The sequence below is a fragment of the Pinus tabuliformis genome, chromosome 9 (genome assembly GCF_031772625.1).
Source record: "Pinus tabuliformis cultivar Carrire ecotype Pingquan chromosome 9, CPIR1, whole genome shotgun sequence".
NCBI classification, from domain to species: domain Eukaryota; kingdom Viridiplantae; phylum Streptophyta; class Pinopsida; order Pinales; family Pinaceae; genus Pinus; species Pinus tabuliformis.
The window spans coordinates 1,967,635,011-1,967,659,473 of record NC_142307.1 but is presented as its reverse complement, the minus strand read 5'-3'; the positions used below and the strand labels follow the sequence as shown (position 1 = coordinate 1,967,659,473).

At 33.9% G+C, this 24,463-nt stretch overlaps 1 protein-coding gene and 1 pseudogene across 3 annotated transcripts in view; both read left to right on the top strand.

The window, feature by feature from the left end:
* The window catches only part of LOC149156870 (NAD(P)-binding Rossmann-fold superfamily protein), a 343,287-nt gene extending 327,988 nt beyond the window's left edge, over positions 1–15,299 (top strand). For all 3 annotated transcript variants that reach the window (XM_089438734.1, XM_089438733.1, XM_089438732.1), the window contains one exon: positions 14,774–15,299. In XM_089438734.1, the coding sequence (XP_089294860.1) occupies positions 14,774–14,905 (132 nt within the window). In that variant the 3' untranslated portion in view covers positions 14,906–15,299. The remainder of the gene's footprint in view (positions 1–14,773) is intronic.
* LOC149156871 (uncharacterized protein At2g34160 pseudogene) lies at positions 538–960 on the top strand (annotated as a pseudogene).
* Positions 15,300–24,463: the final 9,164 nt, after the last annotated feature.

The following is a 24,463-nucleotide window of genomic DNA, read 5'->3' as shown; positions in this document are numbered from 1 at the left end:
ATGGTCGCGGGCGATAAAGATGCACGCAGGTTAACGAGCAGGAGGACGAGTGGGAGAGGTGAATGTGAGCTGTCAGATCAAAGAGCAGCGGATCCAATGGTCGTCGCACGCAAAAGATGCGCAGACGATAATGCGCGGGAGACGTACAGGTAAGCGGTATTCCCCGCCCACCGGGGTTTGGTGGTATACATACAAGGGCCAATGATCCAATCAAAGTACGACGTGTGGCAGATGAAAACCGCCGCCCCCGCAGGTTAATGCGTATGCAGGTTTCGGTGAGGAAAGGTGCGACTGTTGTCCAATCGCGGCGGGGTTTGATCGGACGGTGAGGAGATGCACGAGGTTTAATGTGCAAGCAAAAGGCCGTAGCGACACAGGAACCATTGGATGAGGGTGATCAACGGCTGCGATTGCGAATGCGGCAGAGGCTAATATGGGCGCGATTACGTGGGTCTTTGGAATAAAACAATGGAGGCAGAGAAGTAACGCAGAGGTATTAAGAGGGGAAAATTTCCTGAAGAGCAAAGCATAGGAACAATGGCCATGGAAGAAATCACTGAGCGAGTTGGAAACATGGATCTGAATGATGTTCACAAGAAAAACAAGATTCAAGTCTCCAATACCAAGAAGCCGCTCTTCTTCTATGTCAACCTCGCCAAGAGGTATATGCAGCAGCATGAAGAAGTGGAGCTATTTGCTTTAGGAATGGCCATTGCCACAGTGGTTACTATTGCTGAGATATTGAAGAACAATGGTCTAGCTGTAGAAAAGAAAATCTCAACATCTACCATTGATATGAGAGATGAATCAAGAGGCCGTCCCATCCAGAAAGCAAAGGTTGAAATAATACTAGGAAAATCAGAGTAGTTCAATGATTTGATGGCTGCTGCTGCTGAAGAGAGGGAAGCTGAAAGATCAAGCGAGTCAGAGGAAACGACAGTGACTGAGGAGGAAGCCTAAGAGATGGTGTAAGCGGAAACGAATGGACAAAGGCATGGGAATGTATAAAACAGTAGAAACAGAGAACTGTTGGTGCGGTTATGGTGGTGAAGAACCCAAGGGTGAGATAGTAGAAGCAACAGGGGCAAAAGAGGCAGAAAAAGCAGCGGAGGCTGTAGAGGCAGCAGAAGCAGCAGAGGCAGGGAAGCAGGAGTAAGACAACCTCAGCTGAATAGAGTGCAGCAGCATACCTGTTTATACCAAGGTTGGGTTAGAGCCCAAGATGTTGGAGCCTCAGAACTGAACAGGACTGAAGTCATTGGGGTAGGTGCTCCTAAGTGCAGAACCACTGCAAAACAGAGTTGGTGCTCTGGAGGTTGGAGCCTCACTGAAGTCCAAGTTGGAGCTTGGCAACTATTCACAATCAGATTTATACTTATATTGTATTTATTTCTTTGCACTGTCTTGAGTTTTAATAAAAGCATTAAATTCAACTATTGATTTCTGTGCTCTGTGTATACATATACATATCTATATAGGTTGTTGGCAATCACTAGAACAATTAAGAACCAAACAAATCAGCTGCAAGTGGGTCTTCAAGAACAAGTATAAAGCAGATGGCTGACTTGACAATCACAAAGTGAGGCTTGTGGCAAAAGTTTTTGCACAAAAGGAAGGGTCGATTATGAGGAGACTTTTCCCCCACAACAAAATGGGCTACCATTCGGACACTCTTTGCCTTGGCAACTCAGAACGGTTGGAAGTCCATCAAATTGATGTAAAAACTGCTTTCTTGAGTGGAGATCTGAAAGAGAATGTTTTTATGTCCCAACAAGAAGGATTTTTTTTGAAGGGTCCGGAACATAAATATGCAAGATTGTAAAATCCTTGTATGGCCTCAAGCAAGCACCGCGAGCCTGGTACAAGAAGTTAACTGAGCATCTTCTGAAACTCAACTTCAAACATTATGATCTTGATGATGCAACTTTGTTTGTTAAGAAAGTTGGCAAAACAATTATGTATCTTGTGGTGTATGTAGATGATCTTCTGATGACTCAGAACGATGAGAGCTACATTGCATCCATAATGAAAGAATTGAACAAAGGTTTTGAAATGACAAATTTGGGCTATGTTCACTACTATCTTGGTATTGAAGTAACTCAACATCTGAAGTTTATATTCCTCTCTCAAAAAAAGTACATTAGACTTCTGTTGAACAGGTTTGGCATGGATGAGTGCAATCCTTTGACTACTCCAATGGAACAAAACTTAGGGCTCACATCCACTGAAAAAAAATAATTTGAGGATGCAACAAAGCATAGACAACTTGTAGGAAGTCTCAACTAGCTGACTACTACCAAACTAGACATTTCGTTTGTTGTTGGAATCCTCTCCAGGGTTATGCATAAGCCTTGTGAGGGTCATTGGTTTGCTGCAAAAAGGGTTCTAAAGTACTTCAAGGGAACTCAAGACATTGGACTTAAGTATACACATGTGGGTGACTTCAACTTGATTGGATACTCTAATTCATACTTCGATGAAGATAAAGAAACACAAGTATCTACTTCAGGTTATGTTATGAGTCTTGGATCAGGAGTTGTCTCTTGGAGTCATGCAAACAGTCAGTTTCAACAGATTCCACAACTGAGGGAAAGTATGTGGCAACAGTTGTAGAACGAAGGAAATTGGTTGGCTTAGGAAAATTTAGGAAGATTTGCAGGAGAAACAAGTGCATTCAACTCCTCTTTTGATTGACAACACTTTTGCAATAAAGTTGGCAAAGAACCCAAAGTTTCATGATTGAACGAAGCACATCAATACAAAATACCATCTGATTCGACATCATGTTGAGGCCAAGACAATCCACTTACGCCATTGTTCCACAAATGAGTAGATTGCAAACATCTTCACCAAAGCGTTTGGAAGAGAAAAATTTGAAAGATTCAGAATGATGCTTGGACTCACCAACATCCCTTGAGATTAGGGGGGAGAATGTTGACACCTAATCCAAAAGGATTATTTTAAATATTATTAGTTATGCATTTGAGCAAACCAAGAGACCTTGGAATTGGAATCCCAACAGTCTCTCCACCCATGTATAAATTCATGATATGGCTAATGCAATAAACAAATCAATTCGTAGAGTTACTCCTAGCCTGACACAATAGGTCGACTTGATGCTTGCATGATTGACTTGGTCTTGGAGGGTCTTTTGACTCTAATTTGACACAAATAATTTTCTTTACAATATTTAACATGCCCAAAAGGGTCATTCATACATGACAATAACTCAATGACTTTATAACAAACCTAGAAGCACTCAATGGTTGCTTTGACCTATAAAAATAAGTTCTCTTAAGCATGAACCCATGCCTCAAAACTCACATTAATATATTTATTTTTCTCTTTTTCATTAAATACATAAAATCATGATTACATCTGTTATTATGAAGGCCGAACCTAGTTACATATTTCAACATGTTTGACCCGTTGCAATTGAAACTTAAAAATCAACTATCAAATTACACATAGTGGAGATGAACTTGATTCATTGTATTGAAAACTGAAAAATCAACTATTAAATTGATCCATATTAGGGTTGGGTTGCTAGGCAAACATCAACACAACCCCTTAAAAAATAAATAAATAAAAAAATCATTAAAATTTAAACAAGAAAACAAAAATTAAAAAAGAAAATAAATAAATAATCATAAGTAAAATATTAAATTAAATTAAAACATTGAAAAAGATAATTTTAAAACTAAAAATGACCCAAAATAACAAATTATAAAAAGTCAGATATAAAAAAATTGTATTAAAAAAAAGAAAAAAACCAAAAATAAAAAGAAATAAATATAAAACAATAAAAATTTAAATTGAATATATATATATATATATGTGTGTGTATATATATATATATATATATATATTCAAAAAACATTAAAAAAAAAACAAAAAGAATACAATAAAATAATTTAAAAAATATAATTAAAAATAAAATAATAATTAAATTAAATATTGCTTCTAGCTGGTGGATTCCTGGAATCGACTTTTCCATTCTCGTTGAGTGGCCAATGGGCCGTGTCGCTTCTGTTGCCCTGGCTCACAACCTAGGGCGACAAGAGCAATGCACCACTCCTGTCGCCTTGGCTCACGACCTTTGGTGATTGAGGGGTAATATTTGATTTTTTTATAATATTTTAATTTGTGATTATGTTTTTGTTTTTTTTATTTTATTTTTTTAATGTTTTTTTATTTTTTTTAAATTAATATATATATTTTAAAGTTTTTTATAGTTTGTTTTTATTTTTTATATATATATATATATATATATTTATTTATTTTAAAGATTTTTATGATGTGCATTTATTTATTTATATAATTATTTTTAAAGTTGTTATCTATATATATATATATTCCTATTTTTCATTTTTTTTTAAGTATTATATATATATTTTAAACAATTTAGTTTTAATTTGTTATTTTGATTTATTTTATTTTATTTTTTTTAACAATATTTTTACTTAAAATTCTATGAGAAACATTATTTTTGAAAAAAATCAAATGTTATGATCCCTAAACATAAAATTCATAATTTTTTGCTATAAAAATATTTTATTTGTCTTGTCATTTTTAGCGAAAAAGTCCCAAAATGTATATATTTTTAATTATATCTATATGCAAAATGTATATTTTTGTCAAATGTTTAATTATTTTATTATTATTATTATTATTTAATATTGACAATTATTTTATGTGTATTGAAGTGTTAATTAACAATACATAAATATATATAAAAAATCCTAACTTCAAAATATTAATTTTATTATTTTTTTAACTTTGCAAAATAATAGTTTTTTTTTTTTAAATGTAAAGAAAAATAAAAAGCACGAACTTGAAAACCCTTTTAAAACAAACATGTCAGAGAGAAGGAAGAAAGAAGAAAACAACATGAAAAATGGTTAAATAACAAACATTTTAAAAAAATGCGTACTTAAGACAACAAAATTTAAAGTGTCAAAAATATGCCCCTGAAAAAAAGTTGATGCTGTATCAATGCTTTTCAAAATTCGCATGAAAATCAACATTTTAAAAAATTTATCCATACTTAATATATTAGAAAATTTAAAGTGTGAGAAATAAGCCCCAAAAAAAGGGGTTGATTTTGCATCTACACTTTTCAAAATTGGCATGAAAATCACTAACATTTAAAAACAAATTTTTATACTTAATACATAAGAAAATTTAAAGTATAAAAAATATGTTAAAAAGAAAGTGTATTCTAAATTAACACTTTTCAAAATCGGATGATTTTTGCAATCTCTAAAAAAGTGACAACTCGGTCAAGTTCTCGTTTGGTTGGTAACTGTGTTCATTATGCAAGTAGTAGGATTGGATGCATGGTTTTGAACTACACCAAAAGAAACTCATGTGCAAGCAGTGAAAATAATATTTAGATATTTAAAGGACACCTTGGACTTTGGCTCGTGGTAGTCAAGAGGTGAAAATTTTACTCTAACAACATATATGGAGACAAGTTGGGTAGGCAGTGTTGACGATATGAAAAGTACAAGTGGAGGAGCATTATTTTTGGGCAACAATCTAATGTCTTGGTTGTGCAAGAAACAACCTCAATTTTTGTATCCACAATATGTTGATTTTTCACTAACACTCAAGAATCTAGTTTGAGCCTAAAATCATGATCACAAACACACTCAAATGCTACAACACTTCTACTTTACATAGCGGAATAACAATAACAATGAATCAACTAGTACACAAGACCAAATTTTCAACCCAACTTTGTTATATTACAAATCTTTAATGCAACAACCTTAGGGCTCTGATATAAGGGATCATGGCCCTTACAATCAACCTTGATACAAGACAACTATGATGATCAATTTACCCTAAAAAAAGTACAATTGACCTACCTGCTAATGTAGCGCTCCACAACCCCTTTCAATCGACGTACCTTAAACATATCTGGTGGTCCTTTGGCTTCCCTTCTATAGCTCAACAATCTACCACTATCACTGATCACAACTCCTTTAGTGTCACTGAAATTTGGCCCAAATAATCTGCCATCTAGCTGCGCTTTTCTCCTTCAAAGATACCATCACATAGGGTCTTCAACAACGATGCCCACTTTTGCTTCTCTACTGCTCCAAAGATGACAGACCTTAGGGCTTTGTAGGTTTCCCTCTTATCACTGAAGATGATCTCTGCAATACGGTGAACTAGGGCTTGATAATTAGCCCACTTGGCTTCCCTTTAGCTCCTCCAAAGATCAACCCTTAGGGCTTCAAACCACCTTCCCATTAATAGCCATGTTGTCCTTCACAAGGGATAGTAGTTAGGACACAATAAGAAACTTCTAACACTCCACACTTGTACTTAAGCTGCTATCAACTCTATCCAAACTTGACCTCATCAACCTAACAAAAAATCAATCTTGGAGGGACAACCAACATACCTTTAGGACGTCATGATTCTGCGCTTTAAATCGTCCATGGCTTGTGCATGTACCTAGAGATTTTCAGCCCTGGTTAGGGCTTCCTGACAGTCCATGTTAGCCCTAAAACTTTGCCTCATAAGTCCCCATACAACTGCGCAATCCTCCTCTACAAGGTTTGGTCCTCCTGTGCCATCCTTCAAGGCACCTCAACCTTACTTTACAGGCCTAACACAGGTTGCAGGAGTACGTCCATCAACACAAGAAGGGATTGGCCCTACCTAAAAATATAGAGACAAAATGTGGCCTATTCATAAAAGAATTACAAGAGAAAAATTGCATAGAACTGCCCAAACTTGTCCTTCAAACTTAGCCCTGCGATCTGTCTAACTCAGCCCTTGTCCAAACACATAAAAGATGAAACTTCAACCTCCTCTTCACTTGACAAAGACTCCTATAGGCTGTGGCCAGATCATAGTGCTTCCCCTTTGATGTATTTGCACTTGTGATGTGGTCTGATGAAATGACTAGCCTCTCTTATTTATATGATCCTTGAGTTCACTATCTAGCCCCCCAAAGGGCACTTCTCAAGCCAAGTTGACTTGAAATTCTTGTTATTAGCCCACCTCATACAAATAAAAAATTATTTCTCTCATTTGATCAATGCCTCCATGGTTGCCTTAGTTGCCCCTTGCTCCATTAAGGGCGCCACACATGCAACAATGGTTAAAATATCAAAAAGATGCTTGGTTTCGGGCCCACAACTTTGGGTGTAAAACCCACTGCTTGGGTACTTCGCCCACAAAGCCCTTTTTGTGGTGCTAACTCACACAAACCCAATACCCAGGTTTGTGGAGTACCTCCCAATCTACATAAAACTATACAATAGAGGCCAAGTATATAGCAGTAGAATCATATTATGCGCAAGTTCTTTGGATGTAACAAACATTGAGAGATATTAAGGTAGAATATGATCATCCAATCTCAATACTTTGTGAAAATACAAGTGCAATAAATATTTCAAAGAATCATGTTATGCACTCGAAAACAAAACATATTCCAATCAAGTATCACTTCTTAAGAGAACAAGTAGTAGAACATAATGTCAACTTGGAATATATTGCCACTAAGGAACATATTGCAAATATTTTCACAAAACTACTTCCCAAAGAGACATTTGAATATTTCAAAGAATAATTGGAAGATATAGCCATCTCATCTAGTCACAAAGTGCTTAAGGAGAAGCACAACTTTAGGGAGAGCATCCCTTTGCCATTGTTATGTCAAAAGGGGAGAATCACAGACAAGGGAGTCTTGTAGCTAGTGGAGGAATTCTTTCTATTCCTAGTGGATTATGTATTTCATCACAGAATTTCCATCACTAATAAAGGAGGAGATCATTGAACATATTGTCATTGATGTCAAAGAAGATATGTGATAGTTGTAAGTAATACACGCACACACACATATGTTTGCGGATGTCCCATTGAAGTAGGGGAAAAGAAGTAAAAAGAGAGGTAAAATCATTGGTATAAGTTTCCTAAGGTTTCAAGCCCATGGTATTTTCCCATAGTATTGCAAAGATGAAATAAAAAGAAATTAATTATCTAATTAATGATTGACGTGTCTCTCTTCATGAAGAGTGGCAATGATGTGTAAAAAGGGAAAGAATTGAAGGGCAAAGTTTGTGAGCTGAAAAACAATATCATCTTATATAAAGAGGAGCCTTTCAAGAAGAAATAATAATGTAAAAGGTGCAAGTAGAATTACGAATGAAACATGAATGATTATTCGATGGAGTCATATTCAAGAAAGCGAGAATTGCAATTGATAGTTGGTGTAGCTTAGACAAAGAGATTATTATCTCTTGTTGAGTTGGTGCTTAGTAGTAGGGATTGGTGTCTTCAATATGTTGGTGCCTATGGAGATCTATAAGAGTAGGTTGGTGCCTAGAAGGATTTGTATAGTGGGTATTGGTGTCTTCAGTAGGTTGGTGCCTACAAATATCTATAATAGGTTGGTGACTACGAAGAGTTATAAATAGAAGCTTAATATTTGTGGTTTTCTATTGAAAGGATTTCTACACAAATCTTGCATTCTGTATTTTGTAATTGATAGATTTTATATGTGATTGCTTTATTGTGGTGATTGAATTTAAATATGTAAAATATTGTCTTATACTGATTCACAACCCTCCTAGTCAGTTGTTAATTTTCCTTCAAACCTAGCCCTCTGCATTTAGTTCCTAGTAGATTACAGATCTACTAATTAATTGCACACTTAGGTTCATTAACACTATAAATTTAGTGAAATCAAAATATAACCAATGTCATAAAAAACTGACACAATGGATTTTTTCCGAATCAAACTAGTTCATTGTCAAGTATTCAGAACCTACTTGGGCTTTTGTCCTGGGATAATGGCCCAACTAAGGAAATACATATACACCAATGGATTTGATCTAGCTAATCAAACCCTCCTTCGCTGATCTAGAACTGCTTGGTGCTCCCTTCCTTGGACCTAACACACTAGAATCTCACATTCCTCACTGGGATGCTTCTCTGAATCTTGTGTTGTTGTATTGTGTGTCTTCTCCTTCTCCTTAGCCTTGCTTTTATAACTTATCATTGAGCTAAATCCCTAACCCTAATCTTCCAAGTGATTAATGGTCAATATTGGATCTCGCCTCACTTGAGATCAAGGGTTGAGATTAAAACATAATGGTTTAATCTACCTAATATTTTTTTAGTTCAATAAGGCAGTGTAACAATTATGTATTTTTTTTAAGCTAAAGCTAAGTAACAAATGCAACTTGCTCACACTAGAGAAAGTGTCTAAGAAGATCTTGGGCGAATTTTGCATGCCTAGACACTTAGGCTTGTGTAGAAGTAGCCCGAGCTACAAATATCAATATCAGTGTTATAAAAACCAAATCAAAGTGGACTAAATTGGTTGGTCCAACCGTTTTTTAGGGGAAACCAGTCCAAACCAATGTCATAGGCCATAAAAGGCTTGTTCGGTACTTAACTACTTGATTTCATACAATGCTACCAACCCTTAGAACACAATTTTTTTTTAAAAGGAAATAATTTATGAGTGGGGAAGCCTAGTATTTGGCTATATTTCCCTACTAATACTATGTAATTAATGGTAATGTGAATTTAACATTACCATTACTTGACTCAGAATGTTTGAGAGTGGTTTTCGCATCATTGAATTACATATGGAGGAAGTAGAATTTTAGATCCCACTAAAAATCCGATAGACTTAATAGTTTTCAGGATTTCATGATTGGGGAGATTGTAATGTTTCCATTGGCGTTTGTCATGTATGAGGGTATGGAACTAGCATTTAATCAAGAGCACCAAGCGCTCTATGTACCTTGATGTTAATGACATTGATTGTTGAAATCCTCTATCATGAACCTACTAAAAATGTACCCATCACTCAAACAAAATCTTGACATGACATGCTAAGCTTTTTCTATCTTATTTTAAATATAGGCAATGCTTTTGATGAAATGTAGGTATTTGCAGTAGCATGATTTTTTTAGATGTTAGAGACCATCTAGAGCCTATTTGTTGATGCATTTTCAGTTTAGAGATGGATTGCACTTGGTAGTATTTTGGTTATCTACACCCTTGCATGTTATATAAATGAAAATTTTTCTTATTTTGTTGATTTTTAGGGCTAGTTTGTTCTTTGTTGTAGATAATTGCATTTCTAAACATTTTCAACATTTTCTCATTACATTTACCCTGTAACATCATATCATCATTAGCAATTATGTAGAGAGAACAATGACATAATCAATGCAGCGGAACAATAAGGAACAACAAAAGAAAAGCATACACAATAGAGACACTAGGATTTAGGTTAGAAACCAAGGCAAAATCCCACAAGGGGAAAAACCCAACCCAATTCTTCTTCTTAGATATTCATAAAATGTTCAGTTGAGATACAATGTACAGTTACAATGAGACACAAGTACTACAACAAATACATTAGGCCTTCTAGGGCCAACCGTGAGTCATACAAGCGCCTCATGTGATGGAAACAAACACAGAGAGAATCATAATACCTCTGCTAGGGTTGAATCCATATCATTGTCATAGGTAGCATATATCTCTGTCATGTCACTGTCATAGAGACAAGCCTTAAATCATTGTCATATCACGGTCATATAGAGACATAGCCATACATTAAAGCTAAGTCACAGGGTTCGCCGAACCTGAACCTTCAAGTTTAGAATTTGACGAACTTGAATTTTTTTTATGAAGTTCGTTGAGGTTCAACGAACCCAAAAGCTGAACCTCAAATTCGAACTCAAACCTGATCCGAATTGAATCAGAAATCGAACTTGAAGACGAATGAAATCGAATCGGATCGAACCCGAACCAGAATGAAAACACAAATTTTCAAAGGAAAAAAAAAAAAGGTTTGCGAGATTCATAAAGAGATACGGAAAGATGTTTCTACGCGGGCCCGACAATGCATTGGCATCTTGTGGTTTGCTATCGAAGGGTGTATTCACGAATCATGATTTCACAAATTTGTTGTTGATTGTATGTTTTGTGGTTAGTTGTGCCAACTGTATGTTTTGTGGTTTGTTGTACGTGAAGCCTGTGGACATTGGACATGTTTGAAGTTTCAAACATTGTTGTAGCTTGAGTTTTGTTGAAGGACGTAAGCACTGGTTTCTCTAAGGGTTATTCCCCTTCATCAAGGGTGCAAAAATCACAACCATACAACATCAAGGGTGCAAAAATCACAACCATACAACATTGTCAAGATAAGAAATGTTACTGCCACATGTCACTATCCATATACCAAAGGAAGAGGGTACATATGCGAGTCACAGAGTTAAGTGCGAGCCATAGAGATACATATGGGATCCTTAGAAATAGATGCAAGGCACGTAGATAAATATGTGAGCCATTGATGTAGATGTAAGCCACATAAATAAGTATGCAAACCACAGGGATACAATGTGAGCAATAAATGCATTGCAAGCCACAAAGATAACAATGTGAGCCACAAAGATACAATGCGAGCCACAAATCCAATATGAGCCACAAAAATAACAATGCAAGCCACAAAAATTACGATGCGAGCCATAGATGACAATGCAAGCCACAAAGAATGAATGCGAGTTTCCCAAGATACCTCAGGTATACCGAGCTTCTTATCCACCAAGAAACTTAGATCAAATGTGATCGAATGAACTTGATGGGGGATAGATCATTCATATTTAAAATCTTCTATGACGGTTCAAATAGTTTCCTTGAGGGATCAAGCCAATTTGAGAATTTGGAGGGAGATACATAAATTTAAATGTATATTCCTTAACGATTGCTTGCCCAAATTTGTGTCACATTAAATAATAATATTTCTTTCTTCCAATTGAATTCTCTTTGGGGAAAGACAGTTTCTCCTTGGGGTAGATAGGTTTCTCTTAAGGGAAATTCGTCCCATAGTTGCCTCAAATTTCAACTTATTTGTGTATAAATACCTACATTGATGAAATGAACATGGTTAGTGGTTAACCAAGACCATCAAATACATGGTAACAAGTGAAAATAGTTAGTGGTGAACCAAAATCACCACATTAATCAAATCAACATGGTTAGTGGTCAACCAAAAACCACTAGATATAAGTGATGAATCACCTAAGAGAAAAGGAATTCAAAATATCAAGCTTGGATCCCTTCAACAATCTTCTCTCCTTGCACTTGATAAGGGGCGATACCAATGATAATAGCCAAGCTTCAAGATTCAAAGTCCTATCAACCAAAATTCGATTAGAATTTGGAAATTCTCGTATGAGCACTAATCACTTTAACTATTCATTGGAATGTCGTTTGCCACCCAGTTGTACCTAAATTTAGACAGCACTTTGGTGGTCCTAATTTTTCGTCAATAACAAAATGGTGATTTTATTTGTTCATGAATTAGCAGAATATGCTAGCTTCTTCTAGCCAAATCACTTTACCAAATGATCAAATTCTTCAAGTAATCGAAGAATGTTTAGACATGGCAGTTATTCACTTCCATAAATTCTACTCTCTTTCAAAGTTCGTTTTAGAAACCATTCAACATCCATATTGGTGGCTTTTAGGCATATCTTCATTAAAACTCACTTATGAAGTTTAAGGTTGAAGATCGAAGGTATCACTAATTTATGCACTAGTTCATGTTACCCTATTTATATAATTATTTAGACGTGTAGTTGACGAGGGGAATGTTAGCTTATGAGTCCCTAGATAGTCACAAATTCTGAAATCACCTCTTTAGGAGTTGTCATCCTTATCCTTGATGATGTGTCATCCTTATCGATTAATGAGTTGTTAGCATGTAGACATTCTTTAGTTTACAAAATGATTTTATATGTATTATAAACCGATATCATGAAATAAATACATTATTAAATCTACTTGAAACCTTTTACTCCTTCATGTTGTGTTTACTCTATTTTTAAACCATTATTCATATTAAATAATCATTCATATCAACCATAGTATAATAATTAGTAATTACTCTGTCATAATTTAATAATAATTATCTGTTAATAGTTGTTTGTTTTAATTTATCAGGGGTACATAACAATGTCCCCTCCTGTCTTTAAAAAGGTTTTTAACTCACATCTTAGTACATTAGGATATTGTTGTAAGAATAGTTCATATACCCAAGTGGCTGTTTTTATTGTAAATTGTTTCTGTTTTATACGATTTTCTTTGAGATTGCTTAATCGTAAATTCTTATGCATGGCTTCTTGTTCTTAAGTTGATGTGTATGGACCGTTTTTCTATTCTATTTAAATATAACGTAAATGGAAAAAACATTATGAATTTTGGTGTTATTAAACTGTTAATCTACTTCTCTTAGTAAAAATTGGATGAGTATTTATTATTTAATCTAAAATTTTGTTTGGTTTTAAAGTGTATATTATTTTTTTAATTTAAATTTATTTTAAGTTATTTTTTATTATTTATTGTTTGAGAGATATTTACTAATGAGTATGTAAGAGATGTTGTAATTAAAAATAAAATAAAATAATAAAATTAATCATTATAATTATTAATTAAAACATTTTGATTTAGGCAAATTACATAAAAATAAAAATAAATAATTATAATTAATAATTAAATCAACATCCATTTTAACTCCAGATTTATCTAGTGTGTAGGAAAATCTTGTCTATTTTAGATTGTATGTGAATTATTTATCATCAGTTTTAAAAAAAATTCGAGTTTTTTATATATATTTTCAACTCTATACTTTTCAAATTAATATTACTATTCGTAGAAACTTGAACATGTGTCATTTTGAATTAAAACATTATTTCTCCAAGTGAAACCATTTTTACTGTTATTTTTGTTTGTTTATTTGTAATATAACATTATAAACCAATTTTGTTTTACCACCAATTTTATGGGTGATATAATGAGCCCATAGCTATTTTTGTTCCGATTTTCTCGTCAAGTTTCTTCCAAAAGTCAGTGGTAAATTTGAAATCTCTATCACTGAGTAACACTTTTGGAAATATCATATCACTGAGTAACACTTTTGGAAATATCATGTTACTTTTGCACATCTATTTATTATAATTTCTATCAGTGTTGGGGATTTAATCGATCACGATTTTTCCAAAAAAAAAATTTGTTTTTTGTATTTTTTATTTTTATTTGGCTGATTTTATTTCCATTTTTATTATTTTTTTTTTCATTTTAATCCTAATTACGATTATTGTAACATTGATTTCTATAACTTGACCAATTTTTAACATATTTTTTTATAACACAAAAATTTGTGTATTTGGTAAGGTGTTCATTTAGGTGTAGTCTAATAAAGCGACTTGTTGGCTTTCTTGGTTGGAATTTTGTCATTTAAGATTTCATTTTTAAATGCAGAAATAGATTCAATGTCCTGAAAAACCCTTGAATTATTTGGATTATGCAAACTTAATAACTTAAAACTATGAACTTGATTTTTAAACGAATTGATTAGAAAATCTGCCCAAAAAACAACCTTGTTAAACTACTTAGTACTACGTTCATTTGATATTTTTAGGTGAACATTCTTCTAATATTGTATTTGATTTTAATTTTAAACCCATTTTTTCCTTATCCTTCGTCATCTTTTATTGTATTTCCATGTTAGATCTTCCATTACCAATTGGCATTTCCTTTTTAATTGGTTTTGTTCACTCTCCTGGTCAATAGCGAAAAAACAAGAGCAACTGACTAATTCTATTTTTCTTTTATGTTCATTAACCATTGGAATTGGGATATCTATAATGCTTTTCTAGTAGATAATGAAATATTTTATAAACCCTGTAATTTAATGCAATTTCCCTTGCATGTTGCTTTTAACTTATAGGACAAAGATGTGAGCGGGCCGGATTCTCGAAGTTCATTAGTTGAAGGGACCCGGGATGTTGCTGTGATCGAAGCTATGTTGCAATCCAGTGCTAAACAAGGGGCGCCTGTGGTTGTCGAGCATATGCTATAATTTCTAAATTAGTGAATAACAGAAGCGAGGCTAATAGGAAGGAAATGAGAACGCCATTAACTGCAGAGAGTGATTGATGATTTATTTCAAAGATCTGTCTGGGATATACCAGAGATAGTTTGGATAACCTGTTTATTCATTAAAGATAATAATTTAAATTAATTTGTTGGTTGGTATGTTTTTTTTTCAGAAGAAAAAAAACCAAATATATTGTATTACAGGAAATATAAAGTCATGTATACAGCATAACAGTATTGCCTGGACCACAGCAAAAACAGATAAAGACTGGTTGGTTGGTATGTTGGTTGGTATGTTATTGTAAGGTTTGTTATGGTTTTAGACTGTAATGATCAAAAACTCATAATTTGACACATGGGACTTGTTTATATTTTAATTTTTTTTTTAAATTTACATGTTTTGAGTTTTAATTTCTTTTGATATTTTATTTTATTGGCTGTAATAATTTGAAACTAGAAAGTTCTAACATAGGGAAATTAATTTTTAATGAGAAGACCAAATCATACTCTTGAAGCAAATTATAGAAAACATATATTTGAAAGAGACTAGATTTTGCCTTTTCTAAATATGATTGATCAAATATTTTATTTTTGAATTTTCAAGACCTTTTAATTTGATAATTACTTCCAATGATTTCTCCATTAACTTATTTTGTGTCACAGTCACCATTAAGAAATTGTATAGCAATAACAATAGGATCATGAACAGACAATAACAATAATTACAATAGGATCATGAAGAGACAATCAAACACAAGAGAACAAGAGACACAATTTATCCTAGGAAAATCCTAACCATGGAAAGACCCAACAACCTTTTCTTAGAGAAAATTTCCAATTTAACAAGAGATACAATCTGATTTCCTAGTAAAAAAACAAAGTCAAATTAATCAGCCATCAGACCTAGGTCAAACCTGCTCAATCACAGACAAATTTGGCTTCCTAAAATTTCGGCCTCTTGCAATTTTGGACTTCCAATATGCCTCAAAACAAGCACAGATTCATCCTCTAACTCTGCCTCAGATTCGTCCTTTTGTTCTGCCTCAAATTCGTCCTCTTTAGTCTCCCATGTGTGAACAAAACCAATAGAAGATGGTTATCCAAACTTATGCCAAGATGAGGAGGTCGAGTGCCTTATTTATAATCTCTTGGGAAGCCAAATGGGTGTCTCTTCAAGTTGGGCCGACTTGAACACTTGGACGGCCAACTTGATCTTCTTGGAGCCAAAATTTATATTTCAAAAATTCAAAATTCCCTCTTTTTGGAATCAACATGAAGAACATGTTTTGTCCTTATTATTACATGTATTTTGGAGGGCTAAATTGATGCAAGAGCATCAACCCATCTTATGAAAAATCAGCAAGAACCACTTCTAGAAGGAAAAAATGAGAAAAATCACATCAAAAGGCAAGGGATTTGTTAAAAAGCTTGAAAAATCAAATCCATGAGGGATCTTAGAAATTTGTTGAGAGCTTTGTGAAAAAAATCCATGTTGAGAGCTTTGTGGAGAGGATCGTTTTAAGAGTTTTATGGTGAAGATCACAGATCTTGAAATGATCCACAATATTGTAATTTCCTCTATAAATTGTAGCCTTTGGGCATTGAAAAGATGCGATCAATTGAATGAATATTAGACTTGCCAAGGCACCATGTAATAGCATAGAAATTAAATTAATTTTAAGGCCTAGTTTATGTAATTTTGTTTGTGTGCATGGTGATTTAATGCATTGATGCATAGATCCATTGACTTTATTTGATGAATTAACGTTACATGTAGACCATAGGGTTGTTCAATTTTCGCAACGGAAGTGAGGATGAGATGAGTTTGTGGAATCATAACCCACAGGTCCCAAGATCGAACCAGTAAAAAGATTGAAAACGACAGACCCCATAAATCGTTTGCATCATAAATTATTAAATGTGAAGACCAACCATAGCTACAAAAATCCAACATTATTAAAAGTATATTTTGTAGTGGATATCTACAAATACAACTCCTCCTTTATAAACATCAACAAAACATGCTTTGCACTCCTTCCATCCTCTTATGTGGCTTACCTTATATCCCATATGAAACAAAAACAAGATGTGGAATCTTAACCGCCCCTCCCCAAAAAAAATGCACCCTAGGATTTTTCAAGAGAACCCAAACAAGCATAGTGGGATTAGTGAAACAATGTAATTAATATTCAATCCATGTAAGATATGGAGCTACATTTAGCTAAAAGAGATCTAAAGCAATTTGTGATTAACACTTTCAATCATAGCACAATGGTGAACTTGACTTGAGATGCCAATGGTTTAATAAATAAGAAATACGAATCATATGCTAAATGAATGAGAAATAGAAAATATATATAGAGTGGTAGTTGTGTTGAGGTTGTGGATGCTTCAAAGAGTGCAATGACCCATTTTGTAGCTATGAGAATGAGAAAATTGGTAATGATGCAAAGAAGGCACCTAAGCATTGGAGATAGTGGAAAAAGTATGTTGAAACACGCTTGGTTGTAAGTGCACATGAGAACATTAAGATGTATGTAGTTTGTTTGTGCATGGTTGAAAGAAGCACAAGTAATGATTTTTCCATCCATTGAGACATGTCTCTTTAGGGTTTCTTAGCTAGAGCCATATGGATTAGATTAAGAACTAAATATAGACTATTTTTTGATAAATTTCCACCAATTTATTACTACACTACAACCCAATTGATGATATAGTAGGAAATATTGAATGAGAAAAGTTTCATTGATGTTGTGACTCCTCGAAAACAAAAGTTAACAATATTTAACTCTAAACTTTGAAATCTTAAAAGTATTTAAGGTATATAAGATTTTTTTAAAGCTAAAGAGTCTTTCTTTAAAACTACTTAGATTCATTAAGCATCATATTTTCAATTACATAAATTGGTATTTGAATCACATAAATGTAAGAGTAGGTTGCAAAGAATGCTTTTATAATCATGGACGTGTTATTAAATCTATTGAACATAGTCTAATTATTCAAGTTTTGGTCTTTTTTTGGGGCATACTTTTTGGTTAATTTTGTCAAAAATTCAGCAGAGGTTTCTTCGATCGTAAGTTTGGACTATGTAATTTGCAAATTTGAGTGCTCCAGGAGTTTTTCAAGGCCTTAAATCCATTTATGCATTCAAAAACACATTTAAACAATGAAAAATGTTGCATTGGTTTCTATCTTCAATAATGGAGTGTATATGATAGTCAAGCTTAGGTTGAGGGTTGGCTATCTATTTGGAATGTCAATTAAGACTCCTATGTATATGTATGCATGTGACCTTTGAAAATTCTTTGAATTTTCATGTAGTGAGAGTGAAATGAGCACAAAGCACACCATGAGATGTCTAGCAAGTGGATACATGGAAGAGAGAGGGATGACGATAAAGTGGAGTTGATAAGTGAAATGCCTAGTCACAAACCACGTAGAAGAGAGAGTCATGAGCATATAGACATTACCACAAAGGGTAGGTGCAATCGATAACAACTGATATGAAACCCTAGGTGAGAGAAAATTGGCACTATGCAAAGAAAGGGGCATGAGTGTTTCATGGGTGTTCATAGTCACTAATTTGATAAGATCAATGAGGTAGATCTAACGAGTTTTTGAGCAAGACCTGCCGTGATACCACCATTAGACTACATACTAGTGTAAAAGATAAATTTGGAATGCCTTTTTCTTTAAAATGATACACACATAAGTGCATTGGTTATGATCGTTGGATTCATCTTTCAAGGTCTCTTAGACATCCAATGATGGTTCATATTCCTCACCATAAGCCTAACATATTAGGTTTATAACAATGGTAAAGGCCTTAAACATCCCAATGGATTAATATCTTTGAACACTCCATTTTCAAGATTATTAAAAGAAATTTGAAGGCATTTTGAGAGCTCATTTGAAGCCAAAATAGTTTGTAGTTTTGTAGTTAGAACATTATAATCCATGTTTTTTTTGTAAGCCAATGAAGCCCTTGGTTAGTGACATTGACAAAGTGTTAAGCTACCCATTAGGGATCTATTCTTCTTGTGGTTTTCCCTATCACAATGGCATATGCTAAAAGGGGATGAGGTTGAGTGCATGTCGTAGACAAATTATTCAGAAAAATACTCCTCAAAATTCAGATCTAATTCAAAGAAAGTTCATGTTATGTGGTATAGCCTCTTATGGTGGTTTTAGAAGCACTTTCAACATAACAATGTTTAAGGAAAATTTGTTCATGAGAAAATCAAATTAAAAGAATTGTAAGGGGATTTAATGGCCTCATATATCCTAGCCACCATAAGTTGTAAATATGCCTTATGCAAGATAGATAAATATTGCTCATCTAAATCAGTGAAATATAATTTCCTTGGCAGGGGCAGCAAAAGCAGAGGACAATTTAGTGTCTCTTCAATGATCATTGGCTTGTGTATGTGTATGAGACAAAATTTATTTTCTATTATGCCTTGCTTTTGTGTCTTTCTCTCTTAGGGCATAACTTCCAACACTTTGAGAAATTATTTTTAGCTTGTCCTAGGAAATTTCTTGAATCATTTTAAGAGCATTATTCAACATTTTTTTATTTCTTTACAATTAATTATTTTGAGGGATCTTCTTGGCATTTCCATTGAAGCACTTTATAATTTTTAGGAAAACTTGGATCTGTTTTTCATTATTGTGGCTCTCTAATAAACACATTTTAAAAGAAGAAATTTTGTAATTAGTGGGACTATTAATTGGGAGATTGTGACCAAAGATGAGACAAAGTCAACATGGAACATAACCATAAATGATTCCTATCATACAAAAACAATAAGAAGGCACTCATGTTTACTGTAAATTTGGGCAATGATAGCGTGTTAATCCTCGTTAAGGGGATGAAATTAGCTTGTGATGTTTGGATTTTATCAGATAACATGGCACACCAAAGTATTATACTGAAGAATCGATTGGATTAGTTGATCTCTAGCAACATTTATAACCAAATTAAAATAAATAAGAGACCAATTGAGTGATGCAGGAGTGACCTTAATCCCAATGAAATCAACAAAATAACTATTTCAAAATAATATTGATTTTTTTTTAACACTACATGCATACCAAGATTGGTTGTTTTTCCCCAATTATTTATGTTTACTTCTTCATTTTACCAATTTAATCCTCTTGTAACCCTCATTGATTAATTGTTGATTACAATTATTTCATCTATAGGGGAAGCAATCTATAAGGAGGATGTGAGCTTCAATTAGCTCCTAATAATTGCAATCATTTTAATACAACAATAATCACTTATAAAAATCCAATAACATTCATTACAGTAGCATGGAATGTTCCTAGAGGAAGAACATCAAATGGACTAGTTTGGTGTGATGACTTTGTTGAGAAGGTTTTTTATTCAAAGAGGAAAGTCATAAAGTTTGTGAAGATCATAAGGAGAATGAAGAAAGTAAAGGTCCAAAAAAAAAAACCATGACATGTTTTGTGTGGGAAATGTGGAGCACTAAGCCCAAAAAAATAAAAATAAAAGAAACTTAAAAGGGGAACACATCTTGACAAAAAAGGGTAAGAGAAAATAATAATGTAATGCTCTAACTTAGCAATGTAATGCTTTCTAAAATTTGAATATATAAACCACATATGTCTTAAATCCAGAATGTAATGCTTTCTAAAATTAGAAGGAAACATTTGTTCATGGTGAGTAAGATGAGGATGAAGTTACACTAAACCTTGATTAAGGGTGCTCAAGGCACATGACCTCAAGTAAGTGGTTGTCCAAGACTGTGGAAGGTAATGATGATAAAGTCACTCATGGTGACAATAAGGAGCACAATGTTGAAGGGTCATCCACAATAATGGTTAGGATGGTTGATGGCCAAAAAAAATGTGGATAATATGCTCTATGCATTTGGGTTTAAAATAAATTTACTCTCAATTAGTCAAATAAAAAATGAAAATGGTATTTTTATGGTCATGCTGAAGGCATATAAGTGGTTAAATATTTGCTTATAAAATGCAAAGTTCTGGCATAAAGAGTAAGGAAAATAAAATGTACAAGCTTGCTACTTAACTAGGGAAGCAAAAAAAAACTAAGCATGTGTAGATACTTCACTAGGGATGCAACACAATCTAAGTATAGGTTTGATCAATGATGGACAACTTTTGCATTAGAGTCATGGGAAACTAAATTGACATTATCTTTGACTCATTGTCAAAGTAAAATTGTTGAAGGACTTTCTAACAATGAGGGGGCACAATTATTTGTGAGGTTTGCCTCATTGGGATATTATAGGGATAATTTTGATGAAAAACAAGCTTGGAGAGCTAAGTGCTCACTTGTGTTAAAATCTGAAAGATCCATGCTAAAATTAAAAAATTCTTTGCAGAAACTTGGAAGTTTTACGCAAAAAACTAAATGTACTTTGCATAAAATTGATTTTTGATATTGTTGCAATTGTTTCGAATGCATATTTCTTCTTCAAAACTTTTTAGATCAACAATTGTAGATAGAACTTAAACTTAAGGATCGTATGAAGACAACCAAACACAAATATAAGACACAGAGAGTTAGGTTCAATGACCAGGGAAAAACCCAAATCATTCTTCTTCTATTAGAGTAAAAAGAGAGAGAGAATGAGAATGAATAAAGTCACCAATGCCTATTCAAATTGCAACTGAATTACTCTTTCTCTTTGCTTGAAGATCTCCTTCTCTTGATCAAATCTTGTCCTTCACACTTACTCTAGCTCTTCCCTTGCTCTTACTCTTCACTTTCTCTCATACTTCTCTTGCATACACTCAACACTAGATCTCCTTCTTCACAATGAACATGCTACTCTCAACTCTCACTTGCTCTTGCTTAAATAGATGAGAAAGGAGAGGGGTTACAAAATGAATTCATGCCTTGAGTTATAATTTGAATTAGGGAGAGAGTTACACTTAAACATGCTAGGATATTTGGTGATAGTTACAAATCAAATTGAATGAGGGAGTCACAAGTGCATTTAATGAGGAGGAGTTACACTTTTTCCATACATTGAATTAAAGAGGAAGAGTTACATTCTCTTAAGTCTAGAGTTAATATTTTATTCCAAGAGAGAGGTTTGATTTCCAAGAGCTTTTCAATTTAAATTACTTATTCCATCAGAGAATTTTTTTATTAATCCATTAAAGGTGAATGATTTTAGAATATTTTATAAATAATAGTATCATAATCATAATCATAATAATACTAATAATACTATTATATTAATTCTTGACTTGTATAATCACGATTGATTTGATTTTAAAGTGGATTCCATATGTCGAGATCATCCTTGATCATTTAGACATGAATTTCTATTTTTGAAAAGTCACTTCTAAATTGAAATGTGACTTATTATTTTTGGAAAGTCATATTAGAATTGTTAGAAATGAAATTTTATTATAGGTAGTGCAAATAGAACTAAAAGATATGATTTCTTTTGGGAGAAATTCATCCCTTAGCTATCAAATTTTAACACTCATTCTCACCTAGGGAGGAATTTCTTTCCACATCAAAGATCTCAACTTCCTCTAATCTCTTTCATTCATCTCAATTCAACTCTTCTCGATAACATCTGTAACAATGAAGTCACAATCTAAAGAAGAATCATCCACTTGACACAAATTTGGCAAGGAAAGGATCATCACATTTCACATAGACAAGGATTCCACTCAACCAATTTTCATCTCAAAAATTAGGTGATAAAACACATGCATCACATAGACAAAACTCAAACAAGTCACACAAACAAGAATCAAACACAACCACGTTTCAAGTGGTGGAACACTTGCATCTTAGACAAGTCACACAGACAAGTCTCACTACACCTATTGGCCATATACGCAGCTCTTCCCATGTCCTAGACTATGGGTTAGAGGCATATTGAGGCCTACTCTTATGGAACACACTACACAAGGGGTCCCTCATCCTCAAGATATTTCCAACATCATTCCTTAATCCCGTGAGATCTGACAGGGGGGAAATGCAACTCAATGTTCTCGATTAACTGTGAGCACTTCCTCGAAGGCTCATGCCCATAATTCCAAGTTGCTCTCTAAAAACCAAGAACTTTCCTTCCGATAAAGGCTTGGTAAGAATGTCAACTATCGGATCATCAATGGAGATGTGATGGAGCCTCACTTCTCATCTTTGCACCATATCCTGGATATAGTGATACTTGATCTCAATATTCTTGGGCTTCTCATCAAACACAAGATTTTTTGCAAGATGAATTCCACTCTTACTGTCACAATATATAATTGTTGTGTCTGGAACTTGCTCAAATAGTTCCCCAAAAAGGTTTGTCATCTAAACCGCCTCACAACTAGACAATGGAAATGTACTTACCTTCAGGTGTACTCAATGCAACATACTTCTGCTTTCTACTCGTCCAAGGGATCATGGCAGATCCCAAGCTAAAGCAGCACCCAAAAGTGCTCTTTCTATTAGTAGAGTTACCTGCCCAATCAACATCAGTATATCCATGAAGTCTTACATTTTTAGCAGTATATTTCAATCCTAGATTGATAGTTCCATGCAAGTATCTAAGTACATGTTTAAAAAAAACATCAAAGCATATGTCAGGCTTAGTGTTTACCAAAAACATCAAAGCAACATACCCTTGAAACCAACTTGGCTTCTTATTTTCTCTTAACCTTCCTCTTGGGGTAGCATGTTGTTCAACATCTTGCAAGGTATCTCGCATACAGAGTGGTCTCTTTCTGGTAGGAGGATCATGTGGTGGAGGATATAGAGGATCCATGGAACCCATCGGATTATCAACAAGCTCATTCTCAGGTTTCGGTTCAGACTCAGATGCATCCTCTTTTTCATTAACAACTTGTCTTTTAGCAATGGGAGGAGGAGGAGGGTCTCTTGCTTTTCTAAGAGCTGCATCTTCATCCATTATTGGGTCTCTGCTAAACTCTATAGTTCTTTGACCAAGTGCATAAATTCTATAAGATTTTGAATTATCACAATAACCAACAAACGTATCTTTCTTGCTTGAAGCTTCCATCTTGTTCCATTTCTCTTTTGTCACATGGAAGTATACAAGACAACCAAATATTCTCAAATGACTCACCTCAGACCTTTTACCAGTGAGGACTTCTTCAAGAGTGTTATTGTTTAAGGCTTGATGAGGAGTTATGTTTTGCACATAAACAACGGTATTTGTAGCTTCCACCCACATAAACTTTGGTAGTTTTTGATCATATAACATGGCTCTGACTGCTTCCATAATGGTCATATTCTTCCTCTCAGCCACACCATTTTGTTGTGGATTGTATGGCATCATGGTTTATTTTTTATTCTAGTGTATTTGCAAACATCATTAAAATAATTGGAGGCGAACTCTCCCCCATTATCATATCTGAAAGCTTTGATCAACTTTTTAGTTTAATTTTCAATTAGAGCCTTGAAATCTATGAACATGTCAAATGCTTATGCTTTCTTTTTCAAAAATAATATCTACGTCTTGCGAGAAAAAATATCAACAAAAATCATGAAATACAAGTAGCCACCAAG